This window comes from Myotis myotis, unplaced genomic scaffold (assembly GCF_014108235.1).
Source record: "Myotis myotis isolate mMyoMyo1 unplaced genomic scaffold, mMyoMyo1.p scaffold_m19_p_1, whole genome shotgun sequence".
Lineage (NCBI taxonomy): Eukaryota > Metazoa > Chordata > Mammalia > Chiroptera > Vespertilionidae > Myotis > Myotis myotis.
In genome coordinates, this window is record NW_023416313.1 from 14653942 (window position 1) to 14674468 (window position 20527).

General features: G+C 42.3%; 1 protein-coding gene across 3 annotated transcripts in view; it reads right to left on the reverse strand.

The window, feature by feature from the left end:
- Window positions 1–17024, reverse strand: part of SEPSECS (Sep (O-phosphoserine) tRNA:Sec (selenocysteine) tRNA synthase) — a 36097-nt gene extending 19073 nt beyond the window's left edge. For 2 of the 3 annotated variants that reach the window (XM_036330301.1, XM_036330311.1), the window contains exons 1-6: window positions 16755–17008; window positions 15680–15834; window positions 12282–12400; window positions 11089–11247; window positions 7156–7309; window positions 3782–3884 (exon numbers count right to left, since the gene is read on the reverse strand). In XM_036330301.1, the coding sequence (XP_036186194.1) occupies window positions 3782–3884; window positions 7156–7309; window positions 11089–11247; window positions 12282–12400; window positions 15680–15834; window positions 16755–16868 (804 nt within the window). In that variant the 5' untranslated portion in view covers window positions 16869–17008. Of the gene's footprint in view, window positions 1–3781; window positions 3885–7155; window positions 7310–11088; window positions 11248–12281; window positions 12401–15679; window positions 15835–16754 lie in introns of all 3 variants that reach the window. The other variant, XM_036330318.1, reaches the window with a different exon arrangement.
- Window positions 17025–20527: the final 3503 nt, after the last annotated feature.

Sequence of the window (20527 nt, forward strand, 5' to 3'; positions counted from 1 at the left end):
TGCCGCCCTAGCTGGTTTGGCTCAGTGGATAGAGCGTCAGCCCTGAAGGGTCCTAGATTCAATTCTGGTCAAGGGCACATGCCCAGGTTGCAGGCTCGATTCCTAGTAGGTGGCGAGGCAGCCAATCAATGATTCTCTCTCATCATTGATGTTTCTCTCTCTCTCTCCCTCTCCCTTTCTCTCTGAAATCAATAAAAAAATATATTAAAAATAAATAAATAAACAAAGGAACTGTGCCATCACCTCTATTTGTGAGGGGAACTTTGGGGAAAATGGAATGTTTATGTACTGCTTTATTTTATTGTGAATAAATGATAATTTTAGAAGTTAACACAGTATCTCCAATAAGTTTTAAAAATAGCTATATTTTTAAAAATTTATTCACCGATCTTATAGTGTTATAATCTCGTTAAAATTTTAGTAAAACCATCTTATGAATGAAGAGAAGTGGTGACAGAGTACAGTATTCCTGATTCACAACTACAAGGGAAGCTCATTTTCTTTTAGTCTTAATCTCTTTAAATATGCCACCAGATTTGTAGTATTCAAAATATGTGTGAGCACCAAAACAGAGTACTTCCAGGTTAGTAAACAACATTGCAGTAAATGTAAAGGAACCATTGAAGTTATCATTATAAAAGTTTATAGGCATGTAGAGATAATTTAAGTTTATGTTTAAGTTTAAAATTATATATATTTTCACTGTTTTTAAAACTTAATTCTAAATGTACAAAATGACTGTAACTATATAAAGAGCAATAAACGTATATAAAATAAGAAAAAAGTAGATATATAGATTACTATGATTATTTGTTAAGGTAACAGGGTTATGAATAAGCTACTTTCTCACTTTTCTAAAGTTTTAGTAATGCTGATACATTTGACTTTTAAAAGAATTGAAGCTGCTAAAAATTAAGGAAAAGGGGAGAGAAGGGAAAATGAGGGAGGTGGAATAAAAATAAATCACTGAAATTAAATTATTTTTAAGATTTCCAGCATCGAGAATTATAAAACCTTCTTCTGCTACCACTCAAAGTAGATACAATCTAGTTTAGAATTGTGATGAAGCCTTAAAAAGTTAAAGAAGCCCTAGCCGGTTTGGCTTGGAGGATAGAGCGTCGGCCTGCGTACTGAAGGGTACCAGTTTCGATTCTGGTCAAGGGCACATGCCCAGGTTGTGGGCTCAATCCCCAGTCGGGGGCGTGCAGGAGGCAGCTGATCAATTACTCTTTCTCATCATTGATGTTTCTATCTCTCTCTCCCTCTTCCTTCCTCTCTGAAATCAAAAATATATTTTAAAAAATGAATTATTTTTTAAAAAGTTAAAGAATAAACACTGGCCATGTGGCTCAGGGTTGCAGGCTCGATTCCTGGTCAGGGCACATACCAGGGTTGTGGATTCGATCCCCGGTCAAGGTGAGAACAGGAGGCAATGGATCAGTGTTTCTCTCTCACTCTCAAATCAATTAAAACATATCCTTGGGTGAGGATTAAAAAAAAAAAAAGTTAAGGAATAATAGAAAAGGATTCCAAGGAAATGGTAGCTCTTACAAAATACTGACATACAGTGCCTACAGAGTACTCCACCCCTGGACTTATGTAAACAAATCTATTTCCTTACTGGTTAAGCTAATTTGAGTGGGAATTTCTGTTACTTTCAGCCAATTATATCCTAACTGGTATAACCTTTGAGTAAAGAAATTAGCAAATTGGCTATTACTAACATATAAACCACATGTATATTAGAGATGATACTAGTATACACAAATAATAAAAAACAAAAAATTTACCAGATAAGATTTACTGGGCTAAGGAGCATTCACCATCACATTGGAGAAGACCACAGATAATCTGTGAATAACCTGTGTCCACATGACATTAAATCACATGTATTTCAAAACGAAATGTGATTAACATCATTATGCACACAAATTATATAACTCATACCATATAGGAGTAATATCTATCCCTACCCTAATACAGTATGAATAATTAATCACTATAAGTAAATATAATGCTTCATTTATTCATTCCCTTTTTTCAGTAACTAATTATTGAGTGTCAATTATGTACCAGGTACCATCCTAATTATCTATAATAATAAAAGCATAATATGCTAATTAGACTGGATGTCCTTTTGGACGACCTTCTGGATGAAGCTGGGTCCTCAAGGGAAGCCCAAATCCTGGGTGCCTGGCAGCAGCCGGAGGGAAACCAGTGCCAGCAGTCAGGGGAAGGAAGGCCTACTCTTGCACAAATTTCATGCATCGGGCCTCTAGTTAAGGACGTAACAGTAAATAAAACAAAGTCCTTGCCCTAACAGAAACTTAATAACTTGACAATAAGAAAATAACCTATTAAATGGTAATAAGTGCTATGGAGAAAAAGAGCAAGAGGCCATCAATTTAAAGAAGCAACATTATTTTACTAGTACATACCACTAGGTAAGAACAAAACTGCCAATTAACATTATAAGATGCCAATGATTGTAAAACATCCCAATTTCAGAGATGTTATAAAGTGAAAAAATGTGCACCTTAAAATCAATGAAAATGGTAAAACAGGAAAAGGGGGGTAAAAAAGCTGGCAAGGGAGAGGGAGGGGTTATTTTATATAAGGTGTCTGAGGAGGTCTCACTGACCTAAAAAAAAGGTGAAGTAAGAAGCCACGCAACTCTCTAGAAGAGCAATCCAGTGAGAAGGATGAGCAAGAGCAAAAGCCTGGCGGTGTGTGCACATGTAATGTGACAGAGGAACGGAAAGGAGGCATGTGCAGTGAGACCATGGGTAAGAGGAGAGCAGTAGGAAATGAAAGCAGTGGAGCTGCAGAGGTCTGAATACACAAAGCCCCGCAGGCCATGGCGGTGACTCTTATTTTGAATGGGGATGGAAAATGCAAGGATATTTTCAAAATAAGAATCCCAAAATAAGATGATTGGGATCTAGTTGATGCTTATAAAAATAAAATAAGTCAAAAATGTTTTAAACTTTCTTACTCCATAGTTATATAATAGAACTAGAGGCCCAGTGCATGAAATTCCCCTCAGCCCAGCCCACACCCTCTCCAATCTGGGACCCATGGGATCGGGCCTAAACCAGCAGTTGGACATCCCTCTCATAATCCGGGACCAATGGCTCTTAACTGCTCACCCTACCAGCCTGATCACCCCTAACCGCCTCTTTGTGCCAACCTGATTGCCCCTACCTGACCTTCCCCGCTACCGGCCTGGTCGCTCCCAACTGCCCCCCTGCCAGCCTGGTTGCCCCTAACTGCCCCCCCCCCCCTGCAGACCTTGTCACCCCTTACTGCCCCCCTTGCAGGCCTTGTTGCCCCACACAGCATGCTGTTCCGTCATCTGTCTGGTTGTTTTGGTCATGACGGCCCCTGGCTTTTTATATATTAGGATGTTTATAAATGAAGTCATTTCCAGTCTAAGATAATAAGGTAAAGTGTTTTCCTTAAATATTCATATTAAATCAATATAGTTTTAAAAATACCATAATCCAGTATATTACAAAAATGAAAATAACTCAGAAAGTTAAAAACTAAGCTCCTGAAGTATTTCTATGTTGGTTCAGACCAAAGCTATTAGTACAATTACCACCATACTACCAAAAAATGACTTTTACTAAATGAATACTGTATGCAAAATACTAATGCTCCATAAAATAGAGGGTGCTAGATAACTGTTTTTACAATATTAGATTGCAAGAAAAGCAAAGGATTAATCATATATGTTAAAATCCATTTTTTTCTTGACATATTTTTAAAACTCTCTTACCTGCTGAATGAGGTGCATACACTTTGAAGACTGCAATCCATAAGCATTGTTGACAATATGTGGAACACCGTAAGAAGCACAAATCACAGCCAGTTCTTCTAATCTACAAACATAAATATATTCAATATAAAGACCCATCCATATTATGCTTTATAAATTACAGTGTGAAAACTAATATAATAGTTATTAATGTACATGAGGAAAAGATGACAAAACTGAAATTTCTACAGCAGTATTTTAGCATATAACTAGAGGCCCGGTGCACAAAATTTGTGCACGGGTGGGGTCCCTAGGCCTGGCCAGTGATCAGGGCCGATTGGGGCCAGGCCCATCGGGGCCTGCCGGCTGGGGGGAGGAACAAGGGGAGGAACAGGGCACAGGAGGTTGGCTGCCAGCCCCGAGGAGGGAGCCGACCCTCAGCCCCCCTGGGAAAGGGGCTGAGTCCTCCACCACCCACCCCCAGTTCCCCATCCCAGCCCGGGGCCCGGCCCCACAATGCTCTCTGTCCAATTAATGAATTAAATATAGATAATATCTACCCATCCAAATTAAGACTACAAAAGAATTAAGCTTAATTTAAAGACATCAAAATTTTTAAATTTAATAAAATCAGAAATTCAAACATACTAATAACGATGCAGCACCACTTTCCTAAAGTTCACTCTTGTAAGAAATACTCACCATATAATACCACTGAAAAGTGGTATATGAGAATTTTACTGATGAAAAACTTCATAGATGTAAAATACTTAATACTGCACCAGGCATACAGTAAACATCCAAAAAGAGCTAGTCAAAACGAGACAGAAACAATACTATCCTCACGGATAAATAATCTAACTAACAAATATCCATATGCTGTTTTTGGAAATGTGATTTATTTCTATCACATTAAAATTTTTCTAGATAGCAAAACCGTCAATGAAGAAAGAATAGGGATGTTTAATTTTTCAATGTAAATTTAAAATATGATTGGTAGGTAATAAATAAAGCATATACAATACAAGGTGGGGCAAAACTAGGTTGGCAATTGTGAGTATGTGAAACAGTTTATTCTTATATTATTAATTACTAGAGGCCCGGTGCACAAAAATTTGTGCACTCAGAGGGGGCGGTCCCTCAGCCCAGCCTGTGCCCTCTCCCAGTCTGGGACCCCTCAGGGGATGACCACCTGCTGGCTTAGGCCTGCTCCTCGGGAGACTGGGCCTAAGCTGGCAATCAGACATCCCTCTGGCAGCCCGGCAGCCCTCAGGGGATGTCCACTTGCCAGCAGGGAGCAGACCTAAGCTGCAGTCGGACATCCTTAGCGCTGCTGAGGAGGCAGTAGAGGCTTCCACCACCACCACTGTATTGGCAGCCATCAGCCTGGCTTGTGGCTAAGCAGAGGTCCCCATGTGGGAGCACACTGACCACCAGAGGGCAGCTCCTGCATTGAGCGTCTGCCTCCTGGTGGTCAATGTGTGTCATAGTGACCAGTCATTCCCAGTCTTTCTGCTGTTAGGGTCAATTTGCATATTACCCTTTTACTATATAGGATAGAGGCCTGGTGCATGGGTGGGGGCTGGCTGGTTTGCCCTGAAGGGTGTCCCGGATCAGGGTGGGGGTCCCGCTTGGGTGTCTGGCCAGCCTGGGTGAGGGGCTGATGGCTGTTTGCAGCTGGTCACACCCCCTTCAGGGTTAGGGTCCCCACTGGGGTGCCTGGCCAGCCTGGATGAGGGGCTGATGGCTGTTTTCAGGCTGCCCACACCCCCTTTAAGGGTGGGGGTTCCCACTGGGGTGCCTGGCCAGTGTAGATGAGAGGCTGAGGGCTGTTTTCAGGCTGGCCAAGCTGGCAATGGGAGCTCCCAGCCTCTCCTTTTTTTCTTTTTCTTTTTATTCTGGGATTTATTTACCTTCTATAATTGAAACTTTGTTGCCACTCCAGCTCTGAGGCCAGGGCCTGCTGAAAGCAGGTATCTGGGGTTTGTTTAGCTTCTATAATTGCAACTTTGTTGCTTAGAGTGGAGCTCAGAGTCCGGCTGCAGCAGGGAGGAAGCTTGGCTTCCTCCATCACTGGAGCAAGCAAGCCTCCTGCTCACTTCAGCTGCATGGCTGCCAGCCGCCATCTTGGCTGGGTTATTTTGCATATCCTGCTGATTAGCCAATGGGAAGCGTAGCGGAGGTATGGTCAATTACCATGTTTGTCTATTATTAGATTAGATTGTATTATTTGCAATATAATCTTAAAATTCACAGACTCATGGTTGGAGCAAGGCAAATTTTCATGAGCATAGTTTTAAAATTATCTCTTATCTTTATATAAGATAGTATAAGATAGTAAAAGCCAATATGCATTCATTACTGCCAAATTATGTGATTCCATGGAAACCAAAAGTATAACTTGGTGCTACAAAAATAGTAAACAAAGTCAATATAATTTTAACAAATTACTAGTATTTTATTCAAAATGTTAAAATGAAACAAAGACTTGTTATCAAAACTAGAAATCTGTATTCCTATAACCAAGCATATTACATTTTCAGATTAAAAATTTGTGGCCATCCTTTAGAAAAGTAAACATTTGCTTTTTTCCCCTTTACTTTTATTTTCTTAAATTTGCATTTTTCTCAGAATGCAAAGGCAACCACTGTGTACACCCAAGTGTACATCTGTATTAATCTTCCAATTAAAAAATATTCAAAGGGTAACAAATAATTCTAAAATTTTCTGTTTAAAATCTGTTACTACTAATAGTTCCTACATAGGAAAACTGTTAGATCAAAGGAGTAGAGATAACAATGAAAACAAGTAAATCCACTATTTTGTTTAGAAACCTCTATTACATAATGAGGGAAAAGATGCTAAGAAACCAGAAACAGAAAAAAGAGCAAGAAACAGATGCTCTGCATCTACTCGGGTGACAAAGGAATCTCCACTTGGTACTTGTTGTTTTTCCTTCTATATCAAATTTTTATTTTCTCAAGAGATGATGCTGTTTCTCAGTAAGTAGCACTATTCTACACAAGGTCAATTTATTCTCTTGGAACAGTCCATTCACCTATTTACTGCCAAATATTACTTAAGCATCTTTGAAAATTAGTATATGTATACTTTATTTAAAAGACTGATGAAATCCTAGCCAGTTTGGCTCAGTGGACAGTGTGTCAGCCTGCAGACTGAAGGGTCCAGGGTTTGATTACGGATAAGGGCACATTCCCAGGTTGTGGGCTCGGTCCCCAGTGGGGGCTGGCAAGAGGTAGCTCTCTCTCTCCTCCTTTCCCTTCCTCTCTGAAATCAATAACAATATATTTAAAATAAATAAATACATAAATAAAATAAATACATACATAAAAGACTGATGAATACCTAAAGGACAATATTCATAAATCATTTACCTGTCAGGTACCCTTGGAGCAAAACAGGATGTAGTAGAATGAACACAAAGCACGTTATCAGACCCAAGTTCCTGGATTTTAGCTTCTACTGCTTTCAGGTCTGTGCGCAGCTCATCACCTTCTAAAACGTTCTCTATCACCACGGGCTCAAAACCTAACCAACCAAATCAGAAATCAAAATATTAGTGTAAACGAAATAAGAGAAGACCCTGAAACTCTAGGAAGTAGCGCTATTCTACACAAGAATTCTAAATACTTATTTTGGTCGAAGAACCCTCCTCTAGCAATAAAGACCTGGCTCAACACTGGAATGAGTCAAATGCAGGTCAAAATAATGTGAAGGACCACTAGACTACAATTAGGACCACAAATCTATTTAGCACTTTGATATGACAAAAAAAGACTAATTCTGGGAAGTAAGGAGAACATGTTAAATATATTACTACCTATAAAAGTAGTAACAGCCACTGATGACAAAAATGATCACTAGTCCACAGAAAAACAAATCTACACATTCTCTGGCAATGCTTAAGTTTTATTTTAAAGTTCACTTCATTTCAGATATGAATAAAAATAACTCAAGTATTGAAACAAATCACAATCATCAACTTAATGTTTTACCTCTAAAGAAAAGGTAATGCATTTTATTAGCCTAGGGATCAATGACTCATTTCATAGCTTACAAGGGCCTTCTATAACCTAAATATAAAAACTGGTTTTTGCTCTGGCTGTTGTGGCTCAGTTAGTTAAGCATCGTCCCATGCACCAAGAGGTCACCAGTTCTATTCCCAGTGAGGGCACATGCCTGGGTTGTAGGCTCAATCCCAGGTGGAGGGCGTGCAGGAGGCAGCTGATTGATGTTTCTCTCTCATTGATGTGTCTCTCTCTCCCTCTCCCTTCCTCTCTCTAAAGTCAATAAAAACATATTTCTTAAAAATTGTTTTCAATTTTCAATTGAATTAGTACACCTAACTAGCATGTGATCAAAGGTCCCCCCAAATAATAACTATGTAACCTTGTATGGTAAATACTTAGGTATCCATAAACTTAAAAAGTTGTATAAGCAAAATATACACTAAATAATGTACAAAGCACTTATATAACTACTAAATCACGCAGCGCCACCCACTCCCTCTCTGGCCCTTGAAGCAGCCACTGCCGCTGCCGATCAGGCCCTCCCCCAGCACAGGCGCTCGGAGGCCCCTGCCGCCCCACCCCCAACGATGCGCACGCAACCTCCTCCGGTGCAATCGACCCGTTACAGCGTCCCAGTTAATTAGCATATTTCTCTATTTTATATTTACATATAAAAATATGTGTGTGTGTGTGTATATATATATACACACACATATACAGGAGGCTGCCAGGATGCCCTCCTGTGGGGCCACCAGGGAGTATGCGCTAAGCCTTAGCTATATGTATATATACTAGAGGCCCGGTGCACGAAATTCCTGCACTGGGGGGAGGGGTCCCTCAGTGTGGCCTGTGCTCTCTCACAGTCTGGGAGCCCAGGGGGGATATCCAACTGATGGCTTAGTGGACTAGGAGGGCGGGTTTAGCCGCACCCCCGGCAAGGTTCAGTGCACTTCTGCTGCGGAGATGGCGCCACTGCTGTCGGGGAGGGGGTGTTGGGGGGGATGAGTCTGACCCTGAGGGGCCGCTTAGGCCTGCCTTCACCCGGGTCTGGAGTTGTAGGGAGGAGAGGCGTGCCTGGCCCCAGTGGAGGGGGCCAAGCAGCGGCAGGCCACGGGCCTCAGGTGCCTCGGGGTCGCTGACGGGTTGTCGCAGGCGTGCTATTGTTGTGGGCGCCCCTGGCGGGGGTGGCAGGAGAAGAGATTGGGAGTCAGAGATACGGGCTGCAGCTACCCCCAAGGCTGGGTCTTCTCCTGTCTGGTCAGCCTCACCGTCCCCCCGGGGGTATGGGGGCTGCGGTAGGGTGTCCATGCAGGGGGATTGGAAGAGCTCCCTGTAGCAGCTTCCTCTTCCTTCTTTGCAGTCCAGGCTCCTGTCAAACACTCTCCTCAGACCCCCAGGAACTTGGTTCCGGCCGCTCTGACCCTCCATGGCTCCCTGCAGCCTCTGCCCCTCTCGGCTCTCCCGGCTGCCCTCCTGTCAGGAGGCTGCCAGGATGCCCTGCTGTGGGGCCACCAGGGAGTATGCGCTAAGCCTTAGCTAAGCCCCCGGCCCGCCGCACACGGGCCGGCGGGCCCCCCTCTTTGCTCTTCGCTCGCCACGCCAGCCTTCGCTCACTGCTCCTGCCCGGGGCCAGCCGGCTTTGCTCCATTGCTTGGCGCCTACATATGAAAATTAACCGCCATCTTTGTCGGTGTTAACCGCCATCTTTCTTGGCAGTTAATTTGCATATTGCCCTGATTAGCCAATGGGAAGCGTAGTGGAGGTACGGTTAATTACCCTTTTTGTCTTTTATTAGATAGGATATATATATATAGATAGATGTCCTCTGTGATACTAGTAAATACCTAACAAAGCAAAACCTAGGATAAAAGTAAAACCTAAAGGTTTAAGTCTCAGAAATTGGATAGAATATAAACCTGGGAAATTTTGCACATAAAGTTATTATGCAGTCTCATCTTCAGTCTTCCCAAATACCAAATCTAGCAGCAGGCTAGATTCATGGATTGAAAAGCCTAAAGGATTTAGAAATCATTTAGCTCAACTCACTCATTTCAAAGATAAGGGAGCCAAAGTTCAGGAAGATTAAGTGGTTTCCCCAAGGTCACACAGCAAGTTAGAGCAAAGTTAAGAGCAAGTAGTTTTCTTTTGAGTTTCAGAATCCACACCAAGTTGTCTGCATTCTATCTACAGAAATATAAAACCTTGGCCACTATGAAGTCATAACTTCAAATACGTGGTTCAGAGGTATCCAGGTTTTTTAAATACATACCTTCATAGCTATTAAAACAAATACACAAACTTTACTTAAATAAGTAGTTTCCTGAAGACAGGTAATTTTTACTGTTTTTCAAATTCTCTAGACCCAACTCTATTTTGCTTTCAAGCAATTAAAATACAAGTTGTGGTGTTTTTTTACAAATACAATAATCTTGCTTCCTAAGAATAGAAGCTATCCTGAAAAAGAATAAACTATAAATCATAGGCCAACATCTTTTGGAAAATAGTTTTCAGTTTTTCAATAAGGCAGTCTTTTCCAAATTCCAAGAATGTAGTTATCAATTCTTTGGTTAATAGGATGCAAATTAACAGACTTGATAACTTTACACCATTTAAAATAAATCAGTGTATTTTTTGAAGTCTATCAATTTCTGCTATATGTCCCTATTATAAATCCTTTTACATGAGTTTCTTTAGGATTATTTATGGAGTTCAATTACAGCCCAATACTGTTCATTTCATACAACAGACTGAAGTCATTCAAAAATAATGTTAAATTCTCAAATTTGACTTGGCACACACATGCATGTGCATGCACAAGCATGCGCGCGCACACACACACACACACACACAGAATGGAATGTCAGTCAGTCTTTAAAAAGGAAATTCTGACACGTAGTATACCATGGATTAAAGCTTAAAGGCATAAGTAAAATAAGCCAGTCACAAAGGGAAAATACTCTAGAGTAGTCAAATTCATAGAGACAGAAAGGAGAATGATGATTGCTAGGGAATGGGAGCAGTGGAAAGGGGCAGTTACTGTTTAATGGGCAGAATTTCAGTTTAAGAGGATGAGTAAGTTCTGGAAACGAATGGTGATTATAGTTGCACAACAATGTCAATGTACTTACTGTCATGGAACTGTACATTTTAAAATGGTAATTTTATGTATATTTTATCACAATAAAAAGAAATAGGTTTAGTTTCTTTTCATTTATATATCTTTACATAAAAAGTTTGAAATGTCTAACTGTGATACTGAATACATTATACTAGTATACAACATGTCTCTTCTTTTACCTGCAGTGATCATGGATTTAAAGCAGGACTTCTGGTCTATTCGTGGCCATATAATATACTTTGCCTTTGGTCTTTTGTGTCGTAATGTCAAGAAACACAGAGTTAGACTCATACCAGTTGCCATAGGCACTACAAAGCAATTGGTCACTGAATGGACACCTAGGAATAAGAAGTAAAACAGAAATTAGTTATTCCATTGAAAAACCAGCTTTCTTCTTGAAGGAATTATATACTTCCAGCAAATAATAAGAGTTGTAGATTTAGTGCTGCTTCTTCTTTACTCACTCTCAGGAAGCTCACTGCCAATTTCATCCTCCATACTTATGATCTGATTTTCTATCTTATTCTAAAGGTTTTTATATATACATTAGTGACCTGGTGCACAGATTTGTGCACCTTGAAAGGAAATTTATTAGAAGGTGGCCGGTGGGGTGGGACTGGGCAAGATGGGCCGGACATGCCCTGGAGCCAACTTCCCGTGGTCCCTCCCCGGCCAGGCACACCTGGGGCAGCACCATGGCTCGAAGGGTGTCTGCGGAGTGAGCAGGGTCCCTCTGGCAGGTGGGGTCCCTCAGCCTGGCCTTCGGGATCGGCCGAAACTGGATCTCCGACATCCCCAAGGGGTCCCAGAGTGCGAGAGGGCACTTGGCAAAGTTGCTGTCATACAGGGTGTGGAACACAAACACAAGTGTGCAGTAAACCAGATTCGGGGCCAACAGTGCCCCAGCAACAACATAACCCACGGCCAAAGGTGAAATCACATGGCCCCCTCCTCTCTGGTTCCGAGTGTGTCATCCGAGAACCTCCGCTGCCAAGTCACCACAGCTCGGCAGTAAACCAGATTCAGGGCCGACAGTGCCCCAACAACATAACCCACGGCCAAAGGTGGAATCGCATGGCCCTGGGAGGAATTGGGCTCCCTCCTCTCTGGTTCCGGGGTGCGTCACCCGAGAACTGCTGCTGCCAAGTCATCACAGCTCAGCAGCTTCTGCAGTGAGCGTCTGCCCCCTGGTGGTCAGTGTGCATCATACCTACCAACTGGTCGGATGGTCGCTTAGCCTTTTATATATATAGATAGATATGTCTTCTCAAAAATCATTTGTATCCTTTTTGAAAGAGACATTAATAAAAGAAAGTAGGCAAAGTTTGTGTGGCTGGTCAGCCAAAAGTATTATGATTAACACAGTACATACCAGCCATCTTTATGATGTCCAGGACCAAAGAATTGGCAATTTTGTTCAAAAGGCTAGAACCTGCAGCTTTTGGTTGCACAGCAGAAATATCACCCGATCGTCCAATTCCATGAATGAACCTAAGCAAAAAATGGGCCAACAACTGGACAAAAATATTCAATGTTCTAAGTAATCCATTGTATAAGTATACAAATGCAATAACCAAAAAAAAAAAAAAAAATACCAGGAGCAATACTTGACTATTGTAGATATATTGCATAAACTATTAGTAATATGAAAATATCCTATTATGTTGAAATAAATTCATCAATTTTGCTCTCCTATCTAGTCTCCAAAGCTGGCCACCATTAATTCCTTTTCTCCCTATGCCTATATCGTACTGCCACACCAAGAGATGGAGTCTAATTCCCTCCACTTGAATCTGGTCAAGCCTTAGAGACTTGCTGGGCCAGAAAGAAAGTAGCAGAAGTGATATCTGGAACTTCTGAGTTAGAGAATAAAAAGCCTTAAAGTTTCCTACCCAGGCTCTTGAAGGGCTTGTTCTTGAGGACTCCCTCTTGTGCCCTCCTGGGAGAAGCCAAAGCCACATAGAGAGGGCAACTGGGCTCCCAGCAACCTAAGTGTGCCAACTTGGATAAACTGCTCCGTTGAACCTTCAGATGACTAAACGCTCAGCCACCATCTGACTGCAACCACATGAGAAACCCAAATCAATCATCACCCTGCTGAGCCCAGTTTACCCACAGAACTAGGAGATGATACATGACTGTTTCAAGCCACTACGTTTTTGAGGTTTGCTGTGCAACAATAGAAAAGCAAAATATCTGCAGCGTTAAATTCTCTTTCTTTCCTTTTCCCCTAACCAGAGCAGGGGACTAAGTTCCAATGGAGATGAGTTGATATTTCAAATACTGCCTTAATCCATTCTTTGAAAATGCATGTGCTAATCCACTCATTTTAAATTAGATGGTATACACTGCTTAAAAATACCTCTGAATATTCTTCAAAATCAAAAATCTATTTGTAATTTATAGTTCAATAGATCAGAAACTCTGCATATTGGAATTATCACAGAACACTAGTGTCACACTTCATTACCACTAAAACATCATGTACAAAGCATTTTTTACAGGTAACTGTTATCAGCCCATTTTTAACATGAATTTTTCACCCAAGTTATACATTAGTTATCGTTAGTTTTAACTGCAATAAGGTTTTTCTTTTAACTGACATATATATAATTTGTACTAGTAATAGCCTAGGTGGCGTCACTCCCTCACACATTACGCCCTCACGTCGTCACAAGATGGCCGTCACAAGATGGCCATGCACACAGCAGAGGTGGGGCCCGGAGGAGGAGATGGGTCATGGCAGGGCAGGGCAGTTGTGGGCGATCAGGCCAGCAGGGGAGGGAAGTTGGGGGTGGTTGGGCCAGCAGGGGAGGGCAGTTGGGGGTGGTTGGGCCAGCAGGGGAGGGCAATTGTGGGCGATCAGGCTGGCAGGAGAGGATTGTTCGGGTGATCAGGCTGGCAGTGGAGGGCAGTTGTGGGCAATCAGGCCAGCAGGGGAGGGCAGTTGGGGGTGGTTGGGCCAGCAGGGGAGGGCAGTTGTGGGCAATCGGGCCAGCAGGGGAGGGCAGTTGGGAGCCATCGGGCCGGCAGGGGAGCAGTTAGGTGTCAATCAGGCCAGCAGAGGAGCGTTTAGGGGACAATCAGGTTGGCAGGCAGAAGCGGTTATGAGAAATCAAGCAGGCAGGCAGGCAAATGGTTAGGAGCCAACAGTCTTGGATTGTGAGAGGGATGTCCAACTGCCAGTTTAGGCCCGATCCCAAACTGGAGAGGATGCAGGCCAGGTTGAGGGACACCCGCCCTATCCCATGCACGAATTTCGTGCACCGGGTCTCTAACTGACATCTAACATCATGTTAGCTTCAGGTATACAAAATAATGATTCAATGTTTGTATATATTGTAAAATGATCACCAACAAGTCTAGTTCACATCCATCATCACACACAGTAACAAGTTTTTCTTTCTTGTGATGAGAACTTTTTTTTTTTTAAATATATTTCTTTATTGATTTCAGAGAGGAAGGGAGAAGGAGAGAGAGATAGAAACATCAATGATGAGAATCATTGATTGGCTTCCTCCTGCACACCCCCCACTGGGGAACGAGCCCGCAACCCAGGCATGTGCCCTCGGCCGGAATCGAACCTGGGACCCTTCAGTCCGCAGGCTGACGCTCTATCCACTGAGCCAAGCTGGCTAGGGCTGTGACAAGAACTTTTAATATCTACTCTCTTAGCAACTTTCAAATATACAAAACAGTGTTATTAATTATAGGCAACGTGCTATACATTACATCCCATGACTTATTTATTTTATAACTTGAAGTTTGAACTTTTTGATTCAACTAGAAGTTTGGTGGTTTTGATTGAAAAAAAATTCAACTATGGGATAGAAAATATCATCATGGAACTTTTCTTCAACTAAGATTATTCAAACCAGACTGTTAAACCTAGGGGTTGTCAAACTTCAGTAAAATTTTAAATCATGGAAGACAGGAGTTTTCAGTTTAGAGTTTACCTATATTGCACAGAAAGGTAGACTAAAGAAATGACTATATTTGAAACCACTGTCAATTACATGGTTATCAGAATTGATGAAAAGCTTTTTGAAAAAATATAAGAGTAACTTAATAATCTAATATTAAATTTAATATATCCTTTCCTACATCTATCACAACAAAGCAAGGTGCTTATAAAATGGGATTCAGTTTAGATGCAGATAAACAATGATTTATAGTTCTATCTATATATCATTCTCTAAAAATACTTGCAACTGTAGAAAAGAAACATGGAAAATCATAAAAAAGCTTAAGATATTTTAAACTCATACAAATAATAGGTTTATTATGTTAATTGTATTTTTTAAATATGTTTTATTGATTTTTTACAGAGAGGGAGAGGGATAGAGAGTTAGAAACATCTGATGAGAGAGAAACATCGATCAGCTGCATCCTGCACACCCACTACTGGGGATGTGCCCGCAACCAAGGTACATGCCCTTGACTGGAATCGAACCTGGGACCCTTCAGTCCACTGGCCGATGCTCTGAGCCAAACCAGTTAGGGCAGGTTAATTGTTCTTAACAGAACATAGAGCCAGTGTTGTTAACTACCCAGAACCTGACAAGAACTTTTACCCTGCTGTCTTGAAGAGTACCTATTCAGATTAAATTGTCGCATCTAAGTTTACATGCCCATTTGAATAGGGAAGAAATAGATTCCAAACAGACATTTTATAATCTAATATGATGAATACTGCCACCATTGTTTTTAGCAAAAAAAAAAAAAGGGCAAGGAAAGCAATGTTTTCACAGGCTATTTAAAAAAAAATACCTATAATGACGCCGAGCAACTAAAGCCGAAGCCACTCTCCCTTCCCGTTCTCCCACACCACAGTTGCCCAGGAAATTGTTGCTGTCCATGATCGCCAGTTCATGTAGAAAGAGTTCGAGCGTACTTTCATCCCAACCATCCTCTGGACATTTGCCCTTAAAACAAAAAACACATAATTATAGTGAATTATAATTTAATTATTATTTAAGATGGTTTCGCCATTCCTTAGAATGCACCTCGATGCATTTTAAAACCTTTCCATGTGTCATTTTGCCATGCTCCTTGCTGTCCAAAATTCAGATAGAAATTCAGCACCAATGAAGAACCCTCAACTAGGAAGAACGCTTATGTTACACTACATTACAATGACCTACAGATTCGAGAAGGAATAAATAAATAAAAGCGATGAGATTTACTCCGATTTAAAGTTGCAGTAAGTTAAGGTTACTGAAAACCAGTAAAACCTTATCTTCAACGAAGATTCTTCAAACCAGACCGTTAAAACAGACACGGCGGGGGGGGGGGGGGGGGGCATGAGTGAGGGGGATGGGGGACAATGGGGGGATAAGGACACATTTGTAATACCTTAATCAATAAAGGGGGGGAAATCTAAAGAAAAAAAAGCTACAGGTGGCCAAACTTGAGTGAGATTAAATTCGGAAATGCCGTGCCCTGTGATGTTCCGGGGCAGCCCTTGGTATATACCGTGACTTATGAACACGTGTTCCCCGAGTTCTGGGCAAGAGTGAAAGGCGGGAGGTGCGACCTTGGCCCTTTCCGCAAACAACAAAGTAAACCAACCGGGACTTCCACTCGCTTCCGCGTCCCCAAGTTACACGCAACGGGACTCACAATCTCGGCCCCGCACACGCCCTAATGCACTCTCCGGTTTGGGGGCGCGGCGAGGTGGAGAGGGAGCTGAGCGCAGCCAGTCGGCATAGCGCCTGCCCCGCTGCGAGACCCTGGGGACAGCTCCCCGCCGGCAACCGGAAGCGGGCGAGGCTGGACGCAGCCGTCCCAGGGGGCGCAGCGGAGCGGGGGGCGCGGCGGCGGGCAGCCACCGACCCCTCCGTACCTGCTCCAGAAGCAGCCGGATGAGGTGCTCGTGCGTGCGGCGGGCCTCACAGCCCTGCCGCACGTAGGCCGGCGACACCAGCCTCTCACCGGCCGCGAAACTCTCCGGGTTCATATTGGCGATAGCAACGGTGGCGTTAGAACAGTTGACACCGGGACGAACACCCAATAAAACCAGGACGCCACTCGCCGCCCGGACGGTACGGCAACGCCTAGGGCCAAGCTTCTGCGTCTCGTTCTCGCACCTGCGCAAAGTGCCCCAGAAAGTGGACCCGAAACTGGTGAATTGGCGCATGCGCGGCGGGCTCCCGCGGGGCTGAAAATTAGCCCCGCCTCGCTGCCTCTGATTGGTCAGGTTAATCCTTGGGCTTTCTGAGCCGGACTTGAAGGACTTTGCACTCGTGCGGAAAGGCTGAGTGAGGAAAGGGAAGGGCCACTGCGTGGGGGTTTCGAAAGAAAAAATGTCCTAAGTTACCCTGTGTCCCAGTCGTAAGTTACCCTGTGTCCCTGTTGAAATGGTGAGATTTGCACCGAGTCTGTGCTTCAGTTTCCCAGATTCCAGGACATTTCATTCAACCTTCATACGTCTCACAACCCTTAGGAAAAGCAATTCTCACTCCTTTTCTCCTTTGCACTACAGAAGTTTTAACCCTACTTCCCGCAGACATTTGTCTTATATGACAGACATTTGTCATTACACACACACACACACACACACACACACACGAATGTAAACTCTCTACAGACAGGTGCTTGGTTTTTACTGCCATACCCACACCCACCCCCACTCCCAAGCTCCTAGAATAGTGCCCAGAATACAGTCAGGGCTAATTTTTTTAAATTTGCATTAATGATTTACGTTGACCATTCAACAACCTAGTGCTAGGTGCCGGAGATACAGAAATGAAAAGGCAGGATCCCTGCCTTCGATTTCCTTACCATCTTCCCTTTAGGTGAATCTACAGTAATTCCAGACATTGCTTTTGTCCTGGGGCTTGCTAGAGCCCATTTGCACTGGTTCCCACTTGCTTGCAAGAGCTGATGGTTAAATGTTCAGTAATGTTGTGAGCTGGTTTTTAAATGTAGCTGTTCTTTAACAACAAATTAGATAAGTTTATAATTAAGTTAACTGTATTAAAAGCAAAAGTAACAAATACTCGAACTCATCACTTCCTAAGTGTTTTACTATATCTTACTATTACCTATGCTTTTAACATTATTTACGTCGATTGTATTTGTATAGGGGAAATGGGATGTAATGGTGTGCTAATGCACATCTCTATCCAACTTCCTTTTTAGGTGGCATCATGTTGGTAGCTTGAAATGGGGGAGTATTTACACCATGGAAACCAGCAAACGCTGAAAATCAGGCCCTTATCTCTCTACCTCCTCCCCACCAGGAGTCAGTGACTTAACATGTACCAGCTCACCACTGTTCCTACTGCATGTTCTCAGGGTATCCTGCCATTTATCAGCCATGGTATTATCCAATTGCATTTCAGTTGTTAACTTTCTGTCTTCCTTAACTAGACGTGGAGCTTCTAGTTTACAGGGCTATATTTCATATCTGTGTTCAAAGCACACACTGAACACATAATAGATGTTCAACCAATATTTGTTGAATGATGTAGACAATTTGAGAACTGTAAAACTACACAGAAAGATAAATTGCAAAAATAGTGGGGAATTAGCTTATTTTTTAAAAAAAACACGCATTGGCCTTCCAACTTTGGAAAAGTTGAGATCTTATTCCCAAAATGCAACTATTTTTACAACTTTTCTTTTGCAAAAGCCTTCAAAGCTGCTTTGTAGATCACATGCAGGATATGCAAAAAGCCCAAGATCCATCTCATTACTGAATGCACACACTAGGCTTTGAGCCAGCAGGTTCTCTCACATTATTCACCAGTCTTCATTTGGAAAAATGTTTGTTTCCAAAATCTAAATCCATCAAGACATGCCATCATTGAAGTTTTTTTTTTTAAAAAAAAATGCTGGCTGTGGAGACACTTTCAAAAGAAATGTTCCAAAATTATTGTCACCCATTCACTCATACAATGAAAAATTTTGAGTACCTACTATTTCCAACAGATAGGGCAGCATCAGAATAATTTTATGGTCTTTACAAGATGGACCTTAAAAATAGGCCCAACATTTGTAAGTCTGAATTTTGCTTGTTGTCACTAGTTGTATGGCCTTGGATGCATTATTCATAGTCCCTTGAGCTTTGCTTTTTCTCGTCTGTAAAAGAGGAACATGGAGGAGATAGTTATGATGATTAAATGAAATCTAACTTCTCAATGACATCTTCACCTTGATAGACTGATTATACCAATGGACAAGGGCTAGATGAGAACCCCAACCCCACAACCTCAGCAGCAAGTAGCCCAAGAAGCCAACCCAAACCCCTGCAGCAATCTGCCCAGAACAATTAGAACACGGTCCATGACTGCCAGTTTCCCAACTTTTTCACCTGCGTCCACCTCAGAACCAACCAGAGAAAGCCAAATATGCCCCCCAAACCAATGACATACGATGTTCATTTCTTTAACCAACCCCCATCTTCTCCCTGCCTATAACCGCCAACCAGAGCACACCTGAATTTTTCCTCATTCTTTTACCATAAAGCTTTTCCACTGCCCTGCCTGCCTTTCAGTCGTCCCAATGCAAGTAGAGTGACTATCTCCCTTGCTCTAGAAAGCTCTAAAAATCTGTTAGTTATTTGGGTGGTCTCCGTTTATTTCCACAATTTTCCTGGAAGACTCCATGGAGATATGGTCTGCACTGTCCAGCCTTCCACCAGATGAGGTACCCACAGAGGCCCCTTGTACCTTGCTGCTTGTGGCTTTGTCAAGTCTGTGCCCTCCTGGTATGTCAGTGCTGGCTATGAACTCTGCTGTCTTTGCATTGAGTTCCTCAGCTGTTTATTCTAAATTTGGTGCCCGGGTTTTGTTATTGGCTCCCATCTGTTAGGCATCCTTGGTAGAATCATTCTATTCCTTTTCATCCTTGTTGGCTCCCTTTTGTACTTCTATTTTGTATTGTGCTGCCTACAAGTGTTGTTTGTCGTAGGAAGCAGAATCACAGGGTGGAACACAGGCCCAGGCCCTTTAAGCCTGTTGTTGGAGCGGCCTTAGAGACCAATGAGTTTGCAGTTCTCTCCAGACTGGCATTCATTTGGACATACTTTGTTGGGGTAACCAATAGCACCTTTGCCTGAACTAAAATACCTGTCAGAACATTTTGAGAGGGGTTTAGAATAAAAATGAGATAGAATCCAAAATAAACTATGATCTTGCAGATTAAACAGCTTAAGTGGCCCACTACCCAAGCCACCATTTTGACAAGGACAGAATAGATAGTGTAAACAGAAGGGACACTGGAAAAAAGAATGTCCAGTTTTAGAAAAACCAAGGTAAAGAAAATCCCTCAATTCTGATCAATGTAGGCGCTCTGGAGAAGGAAAAAGCTCCCAATACTCTGATTTTTACCGTAAACACTCAAGTTCAACAAATATAGATGGTCACACTCATCAATTCCTGGTAGGTAAGGGTGTTCCTCTTACTACATTAAACCCCTCATCTTTCCTCTACCTCTTCCTATCTTTCAAATCACCCACATATTTTTTCTATCTCCCAGCCCTTAACTGTAACCCTTGGTCACTTGAATGAGAATCATTCCTTCCTACTCTATGGGACTTCACCACTGCAAATTTAATAAAGAGAGACTTACTCTGCAAGTGGAATTGTAGTATTAAATGTTCAACAGAGGAAC